This window comes from Dicentrarchus labrax, unplaced genomic scaffold (assembly GCF_905237075.1).
Source record: "Dicentrarchus labrax unplaced genomic scaffold, dlabrax2021, whole genome shotgun sequence".
In the NCBI taxonomy this organism is placed as follows: Eukaryota; Metazoa; Chordata; class Actinopteri; family Moronidae; genus Dicentrarchus; species Dicentrarchus labrax.
In genome coordinates, this window is record NW_026136723.1 from 24087499 (window position 1) to 24103181 (window position 15683).

The 15683-nt window shown below is 39.9% G+C and overlaps 3 protein-coding genes across 4 annotated transcripts; 2 read left to right on the plus strand and 1 right to left on the minus strand.

Annotated features, from left to right (window-relative positions):
* Positions 1 to 655: 655 nt before the first annotated feature.
* tomm40l (translocase of outer mitochondrial membrane 40 homolog, like) lies at positions 656 to 6141 on the plus strand. 2 transcript variants are annotated; one of them, XM_051391537.1, is made up of 10 exons: positions 656 to 777; positions 2488 to 2702; positions 3150 to 3217; positions 3418 to 3510; positions 3597 to 3698; positions 3937 to 4042; positions 4201 to 4323; positions 4413 to 4489; positions 4595 to 4697; positions 5347 to 6141. In XM_051391537.1, exons 2-10 carry the CDS (start codon positions 2489 to 2491, stop codon positions 5484 to 5486), a joined length of 1026 nt encoding a protein of 341 aa, XP_051247497.1. In that variant the 5' UTR covers positions 656 to 777; position 2488; the 3' UTR covers positions 5487 to 6141. The 2 variants fall into 2 exon arrangements, with proteins under 2 accessions (XP_051247497.1, XP_051247496.1); XM_051391536.1 differs by lacking the exon at positions 656 to 777 and adding an exon at positions 797 to 981.
* Positions 6142 to 7485: 1344 nt separating this feature from the next.
* On the minus strand, positions 7486 to 8679 carry LOC127358448 (apolipoprotein A-IV-like). The gene is given in 5 exon segments (XM_051391561.1): positions 7486 to 7723; positions 7726 to 8138; positions 8228 to 8378; positions 8472 to 8525; positions 8618 to 8679. Coding segments are annotated over 4 exon segments (768 nt in total). The 5' UTR covers positions 8512 to 8525; positions 8618 to 8679; the 3' UTR covers positions 7486 to 7559.
* A 2989-nt stretch (positions 8680 to 11668) lies between these two features.
* Positions 11669 to 13391, plus strand: LOC127358447 (apolipoprotein A-IV-like). Its single transcript, XM_051391560.1, has 4 exons — positions 11669 to 11768; positions 11863 to 11916; positions 12007 to 12160; positions 12639 to 13391. Exons 2-4 carry the CDS (start codon positions 11877 to 11879, stop codon positions 13216 to 13218), a joined length of 774 nt encoding a protein of 257 aa, XP_051247520.1. The 5' UTR covers positions 11669 to 11768; positions 11863 to 11876; the 3' UTR covers positions 13219 to 13391.
* Positions 13392 to 15683: the final 2292 nt, after the last annotated feature.

Sequence of the window (15683 nt, forward strand, 5' to 3'; positions counted from 1 at the left end):
ATTTAGGAAGTAAAAACATACTTTAAAACACTTTATTTTATTATTCTATTTTTATTTCTTGATGATCTTATAATTTATTTGTAAAGCACTTTGAAACGTTAGTTTTAAAAAGTGCTCTGTAAATAAATATTATTAGTTCAGTATTTTAGGTTATTTTTTTACCTTTGTATATATACTGTGTATTTTTAACAGAAAAAAAAAAATTCCTTGTTTACATTTATAGTTTTTATTTCACACTTGCTTTGTCAATGTAAATGCCAATAATCGATAATATATTAATTTGAATTTAACTGCTTTGTGAGCTGTCGCTGGAGGAAGAGACGAGAGGCTTCAACTACAACGTGTTTTCATAAAGCGACCGGTTGCAACGAGCCCTCCGGGCCACCGTTTGACCTTGAAAGAATTTCCACGTGACCCGCTCTGCTGTTTGCGGCTGACGTCGAGGCCCTCCGCCAATCGGCAGCCTCAGAACACAACGCCCCGCCCCCTTACAGCTGCGTGCACGTCGCTTAGCAAATAGCGTTTGAGTTCGAGCGTGACATCATCGGGGACAAAGCCACGCCTCCGACTCTTCGCGCACGATTAATGAGTGACAGGTGTTTCCGCCAATCATTTTCGAGCGTCGTGGTGCGGCATCCAATCACAACGCGTCTTGACAAAAAAAAAAAAAAAAAAAAAAAAAGGCGGGTCCCGGCGTCACGCTTCTTCTTCTTCTTCTTCTTCTTCGGTGCTACTTGGCTTCAACTTCCGGCTGCATCGTCCTCTGGAAACCACAACGTGAGTATCTTTCTCGTTACCGCTGAGTTTTATATAACCGGAGACTTTACCGGACACTCCCCAACGCGTGAGCCGGTTTTATTCGGCTGTTGCCGTGCGACAGAGTGTCCGTTGGCGTCCGTTACCGGCGGCGACCGTTAGTTCAACGGCTGTTTGCTGCCGCTCGCAGAAGCTAGCCTAGCTGAGTTTCCCAGTGGCTTGTAGGTGAGACAGGTTTTCATTCATTATATTAAATATTTAAATAATTAAATAATTAAACTCGTGCTGTAGATAGAAGAAGCGGCTGTTCGCTGTTGTCTCACCTGTTTCCGTCACGTGCTGCTGTTGTTGTTTATTATTTTCTGTCTGTTTTTGTCGCGCTGCTGTTTTAACTTCATGTGAAAGGTTAAAGGGCCACTCCGCCTCATTGTGCTCTCATTATGGGATGCATTACTCACCCTGTGGCCCTGTTTCACTTCACCTTTGTTTGTGTGTGCGAGATGCTTTTTCTGAGTTCTGCTGGAATAAAGATGTGATCAGGGTGTTTAGACTTTATTGATCACTTGCTGCTGCAGCTCCAGATGCAACACAACACCTAAGAAAAATACACATAAAGTAAGAAATAGAGTAGAGTAAGTAGATATAATAAGAGTTGCATGTACACAGATGTAATTGGATGTTGCACAGAACAAAAAAAAAAAACTACACATACATCAGTAACTGTAAGGTTTAATAGTGTATATATCTAAATAGGTTTGTGATCTCTCTTGTGTAATTATGTATTATTATGATGTTTAACTCATCCACAGTTTTTACAGAAACCACGAGCACCAACGTATCAAATGAGGATCTGTTTCGTCTGCAGCCTACATTTTATACAAAGTGATATTTGTTCTGCTTTAAATAAGCAATTTGAAAGTATTTAGATTTATATACTTTATTTCCCATCTTTGCAGAGGAAGAGTTTTATGCTAAAGGAATTTAAATGCCTGTCCCATGTAGCCGCCTGTGCCAAATATAGACAGATTGAGTGATTAAAAATAAAGAGCTATTAAAAGCTTTATTGTGTGCGGGAATTACTGGAATTGCCCGTTTCTGACTTGCAAAGCGCTCACGTCGACATCAGATATTTCTAAAAGCTTTAATTTATCTGACTTGATATTAAATAATATAAAAGTGTCTGAAAAAACAGGTCATATCTCCATAATCGGTTATACAAGGTAAACCAAAGAGTAATGGATATAATGCTGTATTGTCAGTGCACTGTATGTTTAACCCTAACGTGATCATCCTCTGTGCTCAGACTGCTGCATTGTAAACTATTTATAACCACTAATTTTTAACTGAAGGTCTGCAGTTAGAAACCCACGGGTATAAACCAGGCGTGGATGGTCTAATGAAATTATGTGAAATGTAGAATCCAGAATATTTGTGGTTGGACATAAACTGGGGAATAAAAAGAGTTTATCTTGGCCGCTGCTTCTTCTTTTCTATTTTTCTTTAAATCCCTCTCTGGCGAGCCCCTCAGCTTTACATGTGAAGTCACGTTACACTTATGGATTATTTAATCTGCCTGCATCAGTCACACTTATTGATTAGGTATAGTGTGGCTGAAATACATTTCTTTAATGTCAGTGTACCAGAGTATTTTATCATATATTCTCTCGTGGTTTTAACCCAGTCTGTCACTCTTTCTCTCTCTCTCTCCATCTCTTAATTTCTCTCTGCCAGAATGGGCAGTGTTTTGGCTGCCAGCTCCCCCAACCCTCCACCACCAGCCTCTGGTGGTGCTGCCGTCCCGGGGTTGACGGTGCCGCCAGGCTTCGGGATGCCTCCAGTTTCCTCAGTTATACCCTCCCCGGAGGCGGCGTCGGGACAGCAGCAGGAAGCAGAAGGTTCTTTGCCTAACCCGGGTGCTTTTGATGAGTGTCATCGCAAGTGCAAAGGTAAATGGAGATAAATCAGTCTTACGTCCTATAAACTGTTCACTAAAATGTAGAACTGGGTAGAGATGTAAAGAGGCACCTTGTTTGTCAGAACGGCACAATTGTAGTTATTTTTATTTATTTATGAACACAGTTTAAAATTACAGGTCAGTGTACAAGGACAGTAATACATAATACGACAAAGTGTGGTCTTTAAACTGTGATTTTAAATAGATTTTAATCTTTAAACCGAGTCTTATAGACAAGACAAGCCTTTGTAAATTTGATAAGATTATCCCAGCTCAGTAAATTCTGATTTCTAACAATGGTGATGAGTGTTTGGCTTCCTGTCAAGTACCTTAAGAGCCTTGTGTTATACTGACTGTACTGGTTTGAGTGTTGTAAAGTGTCTGTACTACCTGGTGTTGATCTCCTATGTGTCTCATCTGTGTCTGGTTTTCTTCTCAGAGGTTTTCCCTATGCAGATGGAAGGCGTCAGGCTAGTTGTCAACAAGGGCCTTAGCAACCACTTCCAGGTCAGTTAAATTCGTTTTTATCAACAAAAATCTGAACAGTTGATTAATTATTTGACAAAATAAAGCTGGACTACGTCTCAAGAGCTCACATTTTTCTGTAAGATTTTAGTCTGATGTTTGTCTCTATGGATCAGATCAAATAAAGCAAACTGCAAATGTGTCAAAGATACATTTAAAAAAAATGTTTTGTCCTTTTTAAGGTGAATCACACTGTGCTGCTGAGCACCATGGGAGATTCCACCTACAGGTTTGGTGCCACATACGTTGGATTGAAGCAGATGGGTCCAGCAGAGGTATGCTGCATTAGTCCCATCTGTAAGACGTTTTATATTTTCTCTTGTATGTGAACTGTAACATAAATGAACTGCTGTTTGTTCAGTTTTTCCCCGTCATGGTGGGAGACATGGACAACAGTGGCAGCCTTAACGCCCAGATCATCCACCAGATCAGCAGCACAGTACGATCCAAACTAGCCTTCCAGGTAAAGCTCCAACATATTTTTTCTCTGTGTGTGTGTTGGACCTTTTTATGGTCATAATGCTTAAATTAAATTAAATTAATTTAGATTTACAATGTAAAATGTCTCACATAATTCTTAAAGTAGCCAAATTAAACAGTTCATAAATATTTGTATGTTTTCTATAAATGTTAAAACTGATTATCAGCTGTTGATAATATCAGTCAGGGCTGTGATGTTAACTTTGTCCACATGTTCTCAGACACAACAGAACAAGTTTGTGAACTGGCAAGGCGACGCTGAGATCAGGGGAGAAGATTTTACTGCAACAGTTACACTTGGAAACCCAGACGTCCTCGTGGGCTCTGGTAGGTCTTCAGCCAGGAATCCAATCTGCAGACTCAAGACTGAAATTACTTTCTTTGCATAGATGTTTTTTGTAATTTTACTGAAAGTAGATATCTAATTTAACCCGAAAACACAGATTTGTTCTGAACCTGAACGCCTCTTGTCGTCCACCTGTCAGGTATCGTTGTAACACACTACCTCCAGTCCGTAACGCCGGCTCTGGCTCTGGGAGGGGAGCTGGTTTACCACCGCAGGCCAGGAGAGGAAGGCACAGTGATGTCTTTAGTTGGGAGATACACAGGTGAGACACAGGTTGTTGTTATGGATGAATCCACTCTTCTTTTGTCTGTTGGTATTAAACCTGTATTGACCCGTGGTCCCTCCGCACAGGCAGTAACTACATCGCCACGTTGACTCTCGGTTCGGCAGGCGCTCATGCTTCATACTATCACAAAGCCAACGAGCAGGTAACTTTGTTGCCGACTCTGGTGAAGTAGAATGATAACAGTTGTAAGGCAGGTGTGTCTTACATGGATTTCTCATGTATTTAACCGTCTGCTGCTCTTCAACAGTTGCAGCTCGGCGTGGAGTTTGAGGCGAGCACCCGCATGCAAGACACCAGTGTTTCATTCGGCTACCAGCTAGATGTGCCTAAAGCCAATTTACTGTTTAAAGGTACGATGTGTATGAGCTCCATTCCAGGGGAAATACTTATATAAACAGCCATTACCACAGTGTTAATCCTGCACAATAAGCTGTACAAAGTCTGGATCTTTTTAGTATTTAGTTAGAGTTGTTTGTTATAGATTACAGAGGAAAATCAATCTTTAGTCAGATCTACTTTTTACAAGCCACTGTTAAGATTTAATAGCAGGTGACTGTACAGTTTGTGTCTTTGTTGTGTTTATACGTCCAGTCAAGACTGACATGTTGAACTTTTGATTTAAGAATCATTATTGAGCTTTGACATTGCCTGTGAAATGTCATTCAAATGATTTATATTTGATTGATTTTGAAACTGACAGTTTTTCAAAAAAATATGACCTTTTAAATTAGATTTTTGTAAAGGTGCAGACTATCGGCAGGAATATAATATTCATAGGTATGTTTTTATAAGTGTATAATCACCTGAATACAGGAATCTTTTATGTTTTTATTACATTTTAGAATAAGCTGTTTACTTTACCACTAGATGCCACCAAACCCTAAACACTGCTCCTTTAACAAATGATAAAACAGGAGTGCACAGGGATATATATCTTCAGATCTGTGTCCTCTTTTATAACAGACCCTTCTAATATTCTGTCTCCTGCTCCTCTTCCAGGTTCAGTAGACAGTAACTGGGTAGTTGGCGCAACGTTAGAAAAGAAGCTGCTCCCGCTGCCGCTCTCTCTGGTCCTCTGCACCTTCCTCAACCACCGCAAGAACAAGTTCCAGTGCGGTTTTGGCGTCACCATCGGTTAGGTTGACGGAGTGGCGGGTTATCGACCTGCAGCCGGTTTTCACAGAATGGACAGACTCACTTTGGACGAACAGACTATGCCATGTACACGACTGTGTGTCCCATCAACTCAATCTGTCACCCGATTAGGCCATTGTCCTGTTATTGGTTTCCCAGATCATGTTTCATCAAATGTGGTGAATAGAAAGGTAAATCTAATGCATTTAATCCTATAAGACGAATCGCCTGATTGATCAGAAGCGTAACAAAATAATGTGGTTGTTCAGCGATTTGTTGACTGTGGACTCTCGACACAAACCAATAGACGGTAGAAAGACGTAACACATTAAGAGACATTACAGAGCTCTTTGTTTTTGTCACTGAGTTCAGTGCCTGTTGCTCCGGTTTTGAATTTTATTCCTGTTTGGTTTTTTTTTACTGTAAAATCTGTCTTGGTGTGCAGTGAATGAAATCGTTGCCATTTGCTTGTTTAACAGTGATTTATTGGTTACAGACGAGTTTACCAGCTATGAAGAAGGAGTGTACTGTACTGCATGTCACGTTCACAATCCATCACTTGTTTTGTTGCCTTTTATTTTATGTTACATGCATATGGAACCGTATATATATGACCTGTATATACCTCTTGGGAACTGATAAATACCATTTCTTACAAAACCTGCATGTGTCTGGTCGTTTCCTTCAGTCGCTCTCGTCTCTGCTGGAGTTCATATAAAGACACATGAGAACATTTTCCAGTAACATCTCCATCTCCATTCATCTTTTCCCCCACAATCCTCCATGGTTGGCCACCCGGGGCTTCCTGATAGCTGGTGGAGCGGGCGCCCCGTGTGCCAAGGCTGAGTCCTTGCTCGACTCCAACCTATGGCCCTTTGTTGCTTGTCATCCCCTCTCTCTCCCCTCTTTCTTGTTGCTGTTTAGCTATCACTAAGGCAATAAAAAAATAATAAATACTTTAAGATAATAATCCAGTATAAATAAGATTCATAGTTAAAGCTTTATCAGGGGTCATAAACCAGTTATTCCTTTTGTATTGTAGTTTGTTTAATGTCTGTTTTGAAAGAGTTTAGGGTCTTTTTGGTGTAACTGAGATGGTAATTTAATTTAAATGTCCTCATGATTTGAATACTGAATAAGAGCAGCTTCTATCTGATAACTTTATATTTATATCAGTGCGTATGGCCTTTTGAATAGTTAAGTTTAGTAATAGTAAGAATAATATGTTTTGAAATAAAGTGAATCTAACTATAGAATATTCATTCACCATTAGATCCTAATATTACATTAACATGAATCCTTTAGAAACAAGAAAGATTGTTTGATATTTGGTTGTTAACAAATGTGTTAAACTCTTGCACCTAGAAGTAAGTGAACAGGTTACTAAATTGTGAGTCCCTGCATCCATTTTAATACAGTAAATAAATATATTGATTAGTCCTCTGTTGTGATGTGAAATACATTATTGAAACGGGTAATAACTCATTAAGAAAAATGTATTTTTATATATTTGTTTTCAAGTTTTGTTTTTATTTTATATAGAGGAAAGATTTGTTTTAATGTAAGTGTGCTCATTCTAATTCTTAAATGCTGGATGTAACTAGTATTAGGTTGTTAAAAGTGCAAGTTAAGAGTGAGCACAGAGAAGCAAATAAAAATCACACATCCTTGTAAAACTAATAAACATTTACCTCACCAACCACAGAACAGATTTAAGATCTGGAGATGGGTTGCTTTAGTTTGTTGACCAGAGGCACTTCAGCAGTATTTCAATGTTTAATAGTAGAGTTCATTTTAAACTGGCAAACCCAACACAGGAATGAAACACGACTCAGCAACGCGTAAACACAATAACACTGACGATCCTGCACAAAGTGACTCTGTGAGTTGTGTCTCGGTGTTTGTGTTGTATTTTAAAGCTTTATATAATTCTCCCTTTGTGTAATCATATATGGTATAAAAATAGAGTCACTCTTGTGTGAAAAAGTCAAGTTGAGACTGAACTTTGGTGGTTCAATTTTTATTTGATAAAATATACAACATAGAGTTAGAATAAATATTTGCTGTGTGGAGTCTGTTTACTGGGTCTTCTTATTGAAAGACTCCCACAGAACAGACAGCTGAGCCTGCAGGTCCTGAGCGCTGGCGTCCAGCTTGGCCCTCAGCTCCTCTCCCAATGGAGCCAGGTTCTGCTGGATCTCCTGGGTTTTCTGGGTCAGCTGGGTCTCAAAGCTCTGGGCCAGGGGGTCATGCTCCTCTGAAACTCGTCCAGGCTCTGCTCCATCTTCTCCTTCATCTCCTCGGTGTAGGGAACCATCTGGGCCTGCAGCTCGCTCACGCTCTTATCCAGCTGCCCCTTCAGCTCCTGGGTCTTCTGCAGCAGGACGGCCTTCAGGGCCTCGGGGTCCATGGCCTCAGCGTAGGGGGCTGCCTCCTTCCGCAGCTCCTCCACCTGCCTCTGGAGATGTGCCACCATCTCCTCGGCGTAGGGCTGCATGTTAGTGCTCACAGCGGTCAGATCTTTATCCAGACGGGCCTTCAGCTGCTCGGCCTCCTGGGAAAAGCGAGTCATGAACTCCTGGGTGAGAGGAGCCACCTGAGTACGCAGAGAAACAACGTACTGATTCACTGTGTCGGCGCTCTGAGAGATCCTGGCACTGAAAGACACAGAAACAAAGAGTTATTAAACTGAAACACAATGTATAGTTCTAATTTAGTTAGACTTCTCTATCATGTTGACTCTTACTTCACTTCCTGTCCCAGCTCGGACTGTCTGATCTGCTGCAGGGAGTCCTCAGCAGTCAGAGTCGCTTTAGCAACGTAGTCCCAGAAAGCATCTTTCACCATATCCAGATTGCTCTTGGGTGGCTCCTTCCACAGGATGTTGGCATTGCAACCTGCGGATAAAACAGAACATTTAGCACAGGAGTTTGAGAGGAACATTTATTCACCAGTTGTGGTTTCGATGGATAAAGTTTTAATTCACTCACCAGAGAAAACAGCAAGAGCGAGAACCACAAGTACCTTCATGATTGGATTTGACTCTGTTGGATAAAGAAAATAAAATTACAATTTATAAAAAAAAACATTTAATTAACACAAATTAATTTAGTTATAATGATATAAAATGAGTTACCTTGCAGAGGCAGCTTGTCTCTTCTTCACTCTGTGTCTGATGACTTGTGCTGTACAGACAGGCGTTCAGAGATTTTATAGCCATCTTGAAGGGTAAAGTCCCTCTCTGGTTGCCCCGCTGGACACATTCTTGTCACCGTAGTCACTCCACGTCATAATTTAAGTGAAGTGCCATCACCTTCTCATCCCGTGACACATATTCTCTAGCATCTGAATGGGTTAAAATCACGAGCAGCAGGTAAACACAAGGCAGTGACTACTGGGCATTTAAAGTGCAGTAATTTTGGGGCATTTTGGCAAACATGTAAGCAAGCACATTCAGCAGATACGAAACACCATTAGCATCCCACTGGACTCATGTTCCTGGCCACTTATCTACTGCAGCTTTAAGTATGATGTTAGTAATCAGTAAGAAAATTTGTGCTTTCTTGTAGTACTTGAACGTTGAAGGGGCCCTCCTATGAGATGATGATACCAGCAGGTGCAAGGCTCTAAAAAACAAAACAATCAGTTTAAAAGTGCATAAAAGCTCAGTAGAGCTGAGAGGAGCTGTGGAGGCAGAGGATAATTCTCTGTGGGTTTATCGCTGTCAGTGACAACTTTCACATAGTCAATCAATCAATCAAACCTTTAATTTATGAGAATCATTGAGGTTTCCCTCATTTACAATGATGTCGAGAAACAGAGAAATTTAAACAGTTTAAACAAATCATAATACACAATAATAATGATAATAATATTAATGTTGTAGATAATTCCATATCTTTCATTAGTCATTTAACCTTTTGTCATTAAAGAATATTAATCAGTGCGTAGTATAATTATCAGCAGTTAGAGAAAAAAAATACAGAAATCTTATGTAATGAGTCAACATGTTAGCTCAGCAAATCTGTCTAAACAAGTCTTCTGTTATGTATTTTTTGGCAACAAGGCCATCGTTCCCTCTTCACTTAAACCAATGGTTCCCAACCTGAGGGTCGGGTCCCCCACTAGGGGTTGCCAAAGCTTCATCATTTTCTTCTGTAAATTAATGTAAAGTAAATTGTCTAATAGAATAATGGCCAAACATCAGGGACAAGTTCATTAAGTCTGTATGTATATTGTTCTAACTTCCTGCAGTTATTGAGTTCACTATTTGGGGTCATATATCCATCAAATATGTCACTTAGTCAGTTTACTAAATGATAGAAAAAGGGGTCTCTTAAGGAAAAAAGGTTGGGACTGATGTTTGGGAACATAGCTTTCTCCCTGTCTTCTAATAATTAGTTTGAAGGTCCCTGTGTGAGTCAGAGTCAAACAGCTGGATGTTTATCAGTAGTTTCTCCGCCTTATCAGTCAGTCTGGAGACAATCGCTGTATAAGGAAACGTAACATTCCTCAGAAGCGATAATCTGCAGGTCAGGGGGGTCAAAGTCCGGCTCACATCTCACATCCGACAGAAGTTGAGAACATTTAAGTGAATCAATGTGTGTGTTTGTGCCTCTTGAGTACTACAGAGTAATCAACAGAAACAATGCAGTATCTGTACTGTACTCAGGATCTTCATCAGGAGTGTTTCTCTGTCACAACTCATCAATGTGTTTACACATGATACATACGAGGGACCCAAACTCAGTGTTTTTCACCAGTGTGAGTTAAATATGTTATAAGTTATATTATCTACCTGTTTACTTCAGTATTATTTTATGACTGGTGAGATACACCAAAGTGGGGAATAGCATTATAATCGCATATTGTTTGTACTATGTGCTATATTAAACTAAATGTTCTTTTTTTGTTTTTAAATATGTTAGCTGCGTAGCTAAAGAGTCGGGTTTTGACCTCTTATATCTTAATCTTAAATCTTGATACAAATAGAAGCATCTTTTTTTGGCTTGTAACCCGCCAAAATAAAGTAATATCGTCTCTTTTTGTTTATTTAAATCCTTTTTAAAGACTTTAAAGAGGTCAAATTATCCAGTAGAGGACAGTCTGATTTCGTGGGGAAGAAATATGTTTTTTTTTTACCAGTTTGATTCAGTATTATTTTATGACTGGTGGGTACTTGTTAACTAAAGTGGGGGATGGTAATAATGTTGTGCTATACTGCCTTGTATTCTTTTGTTTTTAGCCATGTTGGCGCGTGGGTTGTTGGTCAACAACTATGAACTGCATTAGGACAGGGTGACCTTTGTGACTTTGGTGGTTTTAAGTGAAATGTCTCAACAACAATTGGACGAATTTTGGTACAAAGATTCATTTTCCCCTCAGGATGAAACGTAATGACTTTAGTGGTCCTCTGAAGTAATTACACAAATTAAAATGTTGATGGTTGCACAAGTTGAAAGGTCAGTTTATAACCAAAAACCTGCAAAACTAATGACATTCTCATCGGCCTCACCTTTACTTTATACCTGGTGCTAATTAGTAAATATTATCACACTAACCAGCTAAACTGTAACTGATGAAGATTATAAACATTGTGACCATATCAGCACACTAACAGTAACATTTAGCTCACATACAGCCTCACAGAGTCACTAGCAAGGCTGAAGAATCTTTTTCAAGTCTTTATTATTACTATAATTATTATTTTTAAGATGTTTTTTAATCGAAATGTTGAGTTTTAATTTAATTTGTTTGCTCACGTTTCCAACAACAACGTCAACATCAATAAATTCCTTTTTAACCGAATATAAAGCTGAATGAAATACCAGAGCTAGGACACAAAATATATGTTTTGTATTCATATATACTGTATATAGTTCTATATATAGCATAGTATATTGGGGTTTTTTTACACACAGTTATACACACACATATAGGCCTACAGTTTTCCAACTTTATTATCTTGTTCTGATAAAAGACCTAGAAAGAGTCACATAATCTTATTACTATTAAAATAAAACCTGAGCTACAATCTTGCTCCTAAAGCTGCCTGATGTATAGTGACATGATGTTAATAATGTACATGAGGTTTCATCAGACGGTGATGATGTCGTCCCTGACACACCACCGTTAGCACTGTTGTGATGTGGAAGCAGCAGTGACAGCACGGCACTCTGCGTCTGGACTTTGCTCCTGTGTGTCCTCCATACGACCCGGCTGCCTATATATACTCACACTCTGTACTCAGTAGCTCACTGACTGAACAGCAAGCTTCGTCCACACAGGTAAGACACCAGTAAGACAATGTCCCTCTTCAGGTTATGAGACACATGTGGGAAAATCAACCACAAAGAGATAATTTTGCATGTTTCTTTCCAGCTGCAGTGTCAATCATGAAGGTCCTTGTGGTGCTCGCCCTCGCTGTTTTCACAGGTGAGAAAGTTTTTGGTGAAAATCATTGAAGTTTTCAGTATTCAGTGTTCAACTTGTGACACTAAATGGCCTTTACCTCTGTCCTTTCAGCCGGCTGCAATGCCAACATCGTGCGGCAAAACCAGCCCAAGCAGCAGGTCGACATGGTGAAAGATGTTTTCTGGGACTACGTTGCCAAGGCAACCATGACTGCAGAGGACTCCCTGAAGCAGATCAGACAGTCCCAGCTGGGCAAGGAAGTGAAGTAAGAGTTTCAAATTGATAAAGACGCACAAACTAAAGCCGTAAAGGAAATTAAAGCCCCTGAAAACATCCTATGACAAAAAAAGCTACAGTTTAAGGCTCAAAAACTCAGTTAATTTGCTCTATCAGGACTTTGTTTGATCAGGTTTGATTGACAGTGATCAACCCACTAGCTGTCACCAGATTTAATTATGGCTTAAGTATGCCATGCCCACTTTAAACCAATGAAAAGAACAGAGAATAACAGAAATCTCAAATGTGAAATAACCAAAGCTGTTCAAAAGTGTATGGTTGTATGCTGATTGAGAATGTTTTCAGGGCCTTTAAAAAATTTAACATTTGCATTAAATTACTGACTTTTTGTTTTTGTTTTTGTTATTTTCTGTTGCACGTTTCAGCTCAGAGAGGATGATGAATACATAAAGAACGAACAAGAGTTCCTCATGACTTACCCTGTGTGTCTGTTTCTGTCTCTGCAGCACCCTCATCTCCGAGAGCACCGACGCCGTCAACAAGCTCACAGACGCTCTGCGTACTAAGGTGGCTCCTCTCACCCAAGACCTCATGTCTAAGTTTGCCCAGGAGGCCGAGCAGCTGAAGACCCGCGTGGAGAAAGATCTGACCGCCATGGGAACCCATCTGCAGCCCTACGCCACAGAGCTGGTAGCTGACCTCCAGAGGCAGGTGGAGGAGCTGAAGAGGGACGCGACCCCCTACGCCAACAGCATGGACTCCGAGACCCTGAAGGCCGTCCTGCTGCAGAAGACCCAGGAGCTGAAGGGGCAAATGGATGAGAGCATGATCAGGCTGCAGGCCCAGATGGTTCCTTACACCGAGGAGATGAAGGAGAAGATGGAGCAGAGCCTGGACGAGTTTCAGAGGAGCATGATCCCCCTGGCCCAGAGCTTTGAGACCCAGCTGACCCAGAAAACCCAGGAGATCCAGCAGAACCTGGCTCCATTGGGAGAGGAGCTGAGGGCCAAGCTGGACGCCGACACCAAGAACCTGAAGAGGCAGCTGACTTCCCTGTGGAGGTCCTTCACTAAGCTGACCCAGTAAACGGACTAATATCTATACTCAGTTTTGAATTTTGGGACAGATACAAAGTGCAATACCTCATTTTCTATGTTGATGAAAGATGCTCTCAAAGGCAACCTTCTCAATAATATCAGTATTTCCTCTTTTGTGTTACAACTATAACTTGTAAAAGAACAATAAATTGGTTAAATGTGTTTTGCGTTCAATTCAATTCAATTCAATTCAATTTTATTTGTATAGTGCCAATTCATAACAGAAGTTATCTCAGGACACTTTTCAAATAGAGCAGGTCTAGACCGAACTCTTTGTCACTTTCTTTGTATTTGAAGTGGAAAAACCACAACAGGTCAGTAATTTAACTGTTGCTGTCCAACATTTTTACATTTACACATCAAAGATAATCTCATAAAGGTATATTAAAGCGAGAGAATTAAGAGAGGAAATAACACAATTTCTCTCTTACAAACAAGATAGATAGATTTTGTTGCATAACTGGAACAACTGAATCAGATTGTTGAACTCTGTTGTGCTTTTGTTAAAGGACCAGTGTGTAGATTAAGCTTTAGTCTGTAACTAACTGAACACCGCTCATGTCTGTATAAGACCTGGGAATGAGAAGGGGCTGTGAAGTGGAAAGCCCTACAGTGTAGATACTGTAAAAAACACTTCCATGGAGTTCATGGCGGCCTCTGTGGAAGGCGACCTGCAGCGTCTGTAGATAAAAACAACTCATTCTAACGTAACAAAAACACACCTATAGAATAGATGGAATAGAATAGAATAGAAAATACTTTATTCATCCCCGAAGGGAAATTATAAGATCATAGCAGCTGAGTTAAGAGTCAATTATTATTAAAAAGTCTTGTTGCACTTGGAAGGAACAATCTCCTGTATCGTTCCTTAGAGCAGCGTGGTTGAATGAGTCTGTTGCTGAAGCTGCTCTTTAGCGTGTCCAGTGTTGTGTGGAGGCGGTGGGAGGGATTGTCCATGATTGCCAGCAGTTCTGCCAGCATCCTCTCCTCCACCACCTCCTGCAGGGTGACAAGCTTCAAGCCAACAACAGACTCGGCCTTCTTAATGAGTTTGTTCAGTCTGTTGGCGCCCTTTGCCTTGATGCCTGCACCCCATGAATATTATATTACATTTCTGTCAGTAGATCCTCCTGAATGTTACACACTGGACCTTTAAGCTACATAATGACCATCTTCTTGTTATTGGTGCTTTTGGCCCCTGTGGCTGTTCCCCTATGTTTGACAAAAACACCACAATAGCGCCCTCTGGTGGCCAAATGTGCAAGAAAACGTGTTGAGGAGCCTTTCAAGTGGGGAAAATGCAATATAGGCTGACTTACATGCTAGAAAAAGGTTAAATGTTTCATCATAAATCCATCATGACAGCCTGAGTCTTTAACTTTAACTTTACTCTTAACAACCACTTCCTGCTTTTGAATGGCAGCGACTTCAAATTAATGTTAGTAAGTTCTGTTAATGGCAAACCATCAAACACAGAAAGACAGAAGAGCATCATGGATGTGCAAAATAAAAAGTGTATCAATAAACAAATAGCAGTTGCCCAAATTGTACCAGTTGTTGAGGGGTAGTTTCCACCACTGCTTCAACCTGGATGAAAAAAACAATGTTTCACTATTTTCCCTTCTGGCACAACTTCACTTCTTCCAGTACATGGAGAAAGGTAAAAGTCAGAAGAGATGAAAACACTTCATTGTATATAGAACAACTTTATTGACCTTCATCAGGGTCATGCAGGTGGATGAGGATGATGTGCTGCTTCTGGAGTTTTGACCTCTTCTTACCAAAAAGTCTTGAAATAACCAGAGCTGCATATCTTCGTCTGCAAATAAAAACATTTAAAATATCCTGAATAAAAGCTGATACAAAAACTGAAAAAACACAAGCTTGTTTCTTCAATCAAACATTTTGCCTTTTGACCATCAAAATAAAGTAATATCGTCTCTGGTTGGATTTTCTTGCTTTATTTAAATACTTTTAAAAGACTTTAAAGATTTTAATCATCCAGCGGAGGAAAATTTTCAGGATTTATTTGGAGGAAGATGTTTTTTTTTCTGCTTTTATATCATAAAATCATCTCTTTCAATCTTTATTTTGCCTCCTGACAGGTTAGGAACCACCTTTAACATTTAACTTTAATTGTTGTTTATGTATTTAATGCTTCATGTCTGTTTATATTTTTATCAGCAGTGAGGTTAAAAGTTGATTTACAGACATAAAGACAATAAAAATAATGTTTTTTTGATTATTGATTACCCCCCAATCTGTATGAAGGGCAGTTTATTGGAAAGTTTCCCATCTTATAAATGTTGTATGAATGGAGGTAGCGGTTGTAAAAGCAGACTCTGAACCAGATCTGCTGGACAATGATATGATACCAGAATGACCTTTGGCCTTTGTGGTTGTGACAGACGAGAACAGAGGAAAATATTTGAAACGTTTTTTCTGATTATCTGA

Coding starts and splice junctions, on each gene's coding strand:
- tomm40l (XM_051391537.1), top strand. CDS start 2,489: ATGGGCAGTGTTTTGGCTGCCAGCTCCCCCAACCCTCCACCACCAGCC. Junction 3,218..3,417: donor GCCTTAGCAACCACTTCCAG/GTCAGTTAAATT, acceptor GTCCTTTTTAAG/GTGAATCACACTGTGCTGCT. Junction 4,698..5,346: donor AGCCAATTTACTGTTTAAAG/GTACGATGTGTA, acceptor CTCCTCTTCCAG/GTTCAGTAGACAGTAACTGG.
- LOC127358447 (XM_051391560.1), top strand. CDS start 11,877: ATGAAGGTCCTTGTGGTGCTCGCCCTCGCTGTTTTCACAG. Junction 11,917..12,006: donor CGCCCTCGCTGTTTTCACAG/GTGAGAAAGTTT, acceptor CTGTCCTTTCAG/CCGGCTGCAATGCCAACATC. Junction 12,161..12,638: donor CAGCTGGGCAAGGAAGTGAA/GTAAGAGTTTCA, acceptor CTGTCTCTGCAG/CACCCTCATCTCCGAGAGCA.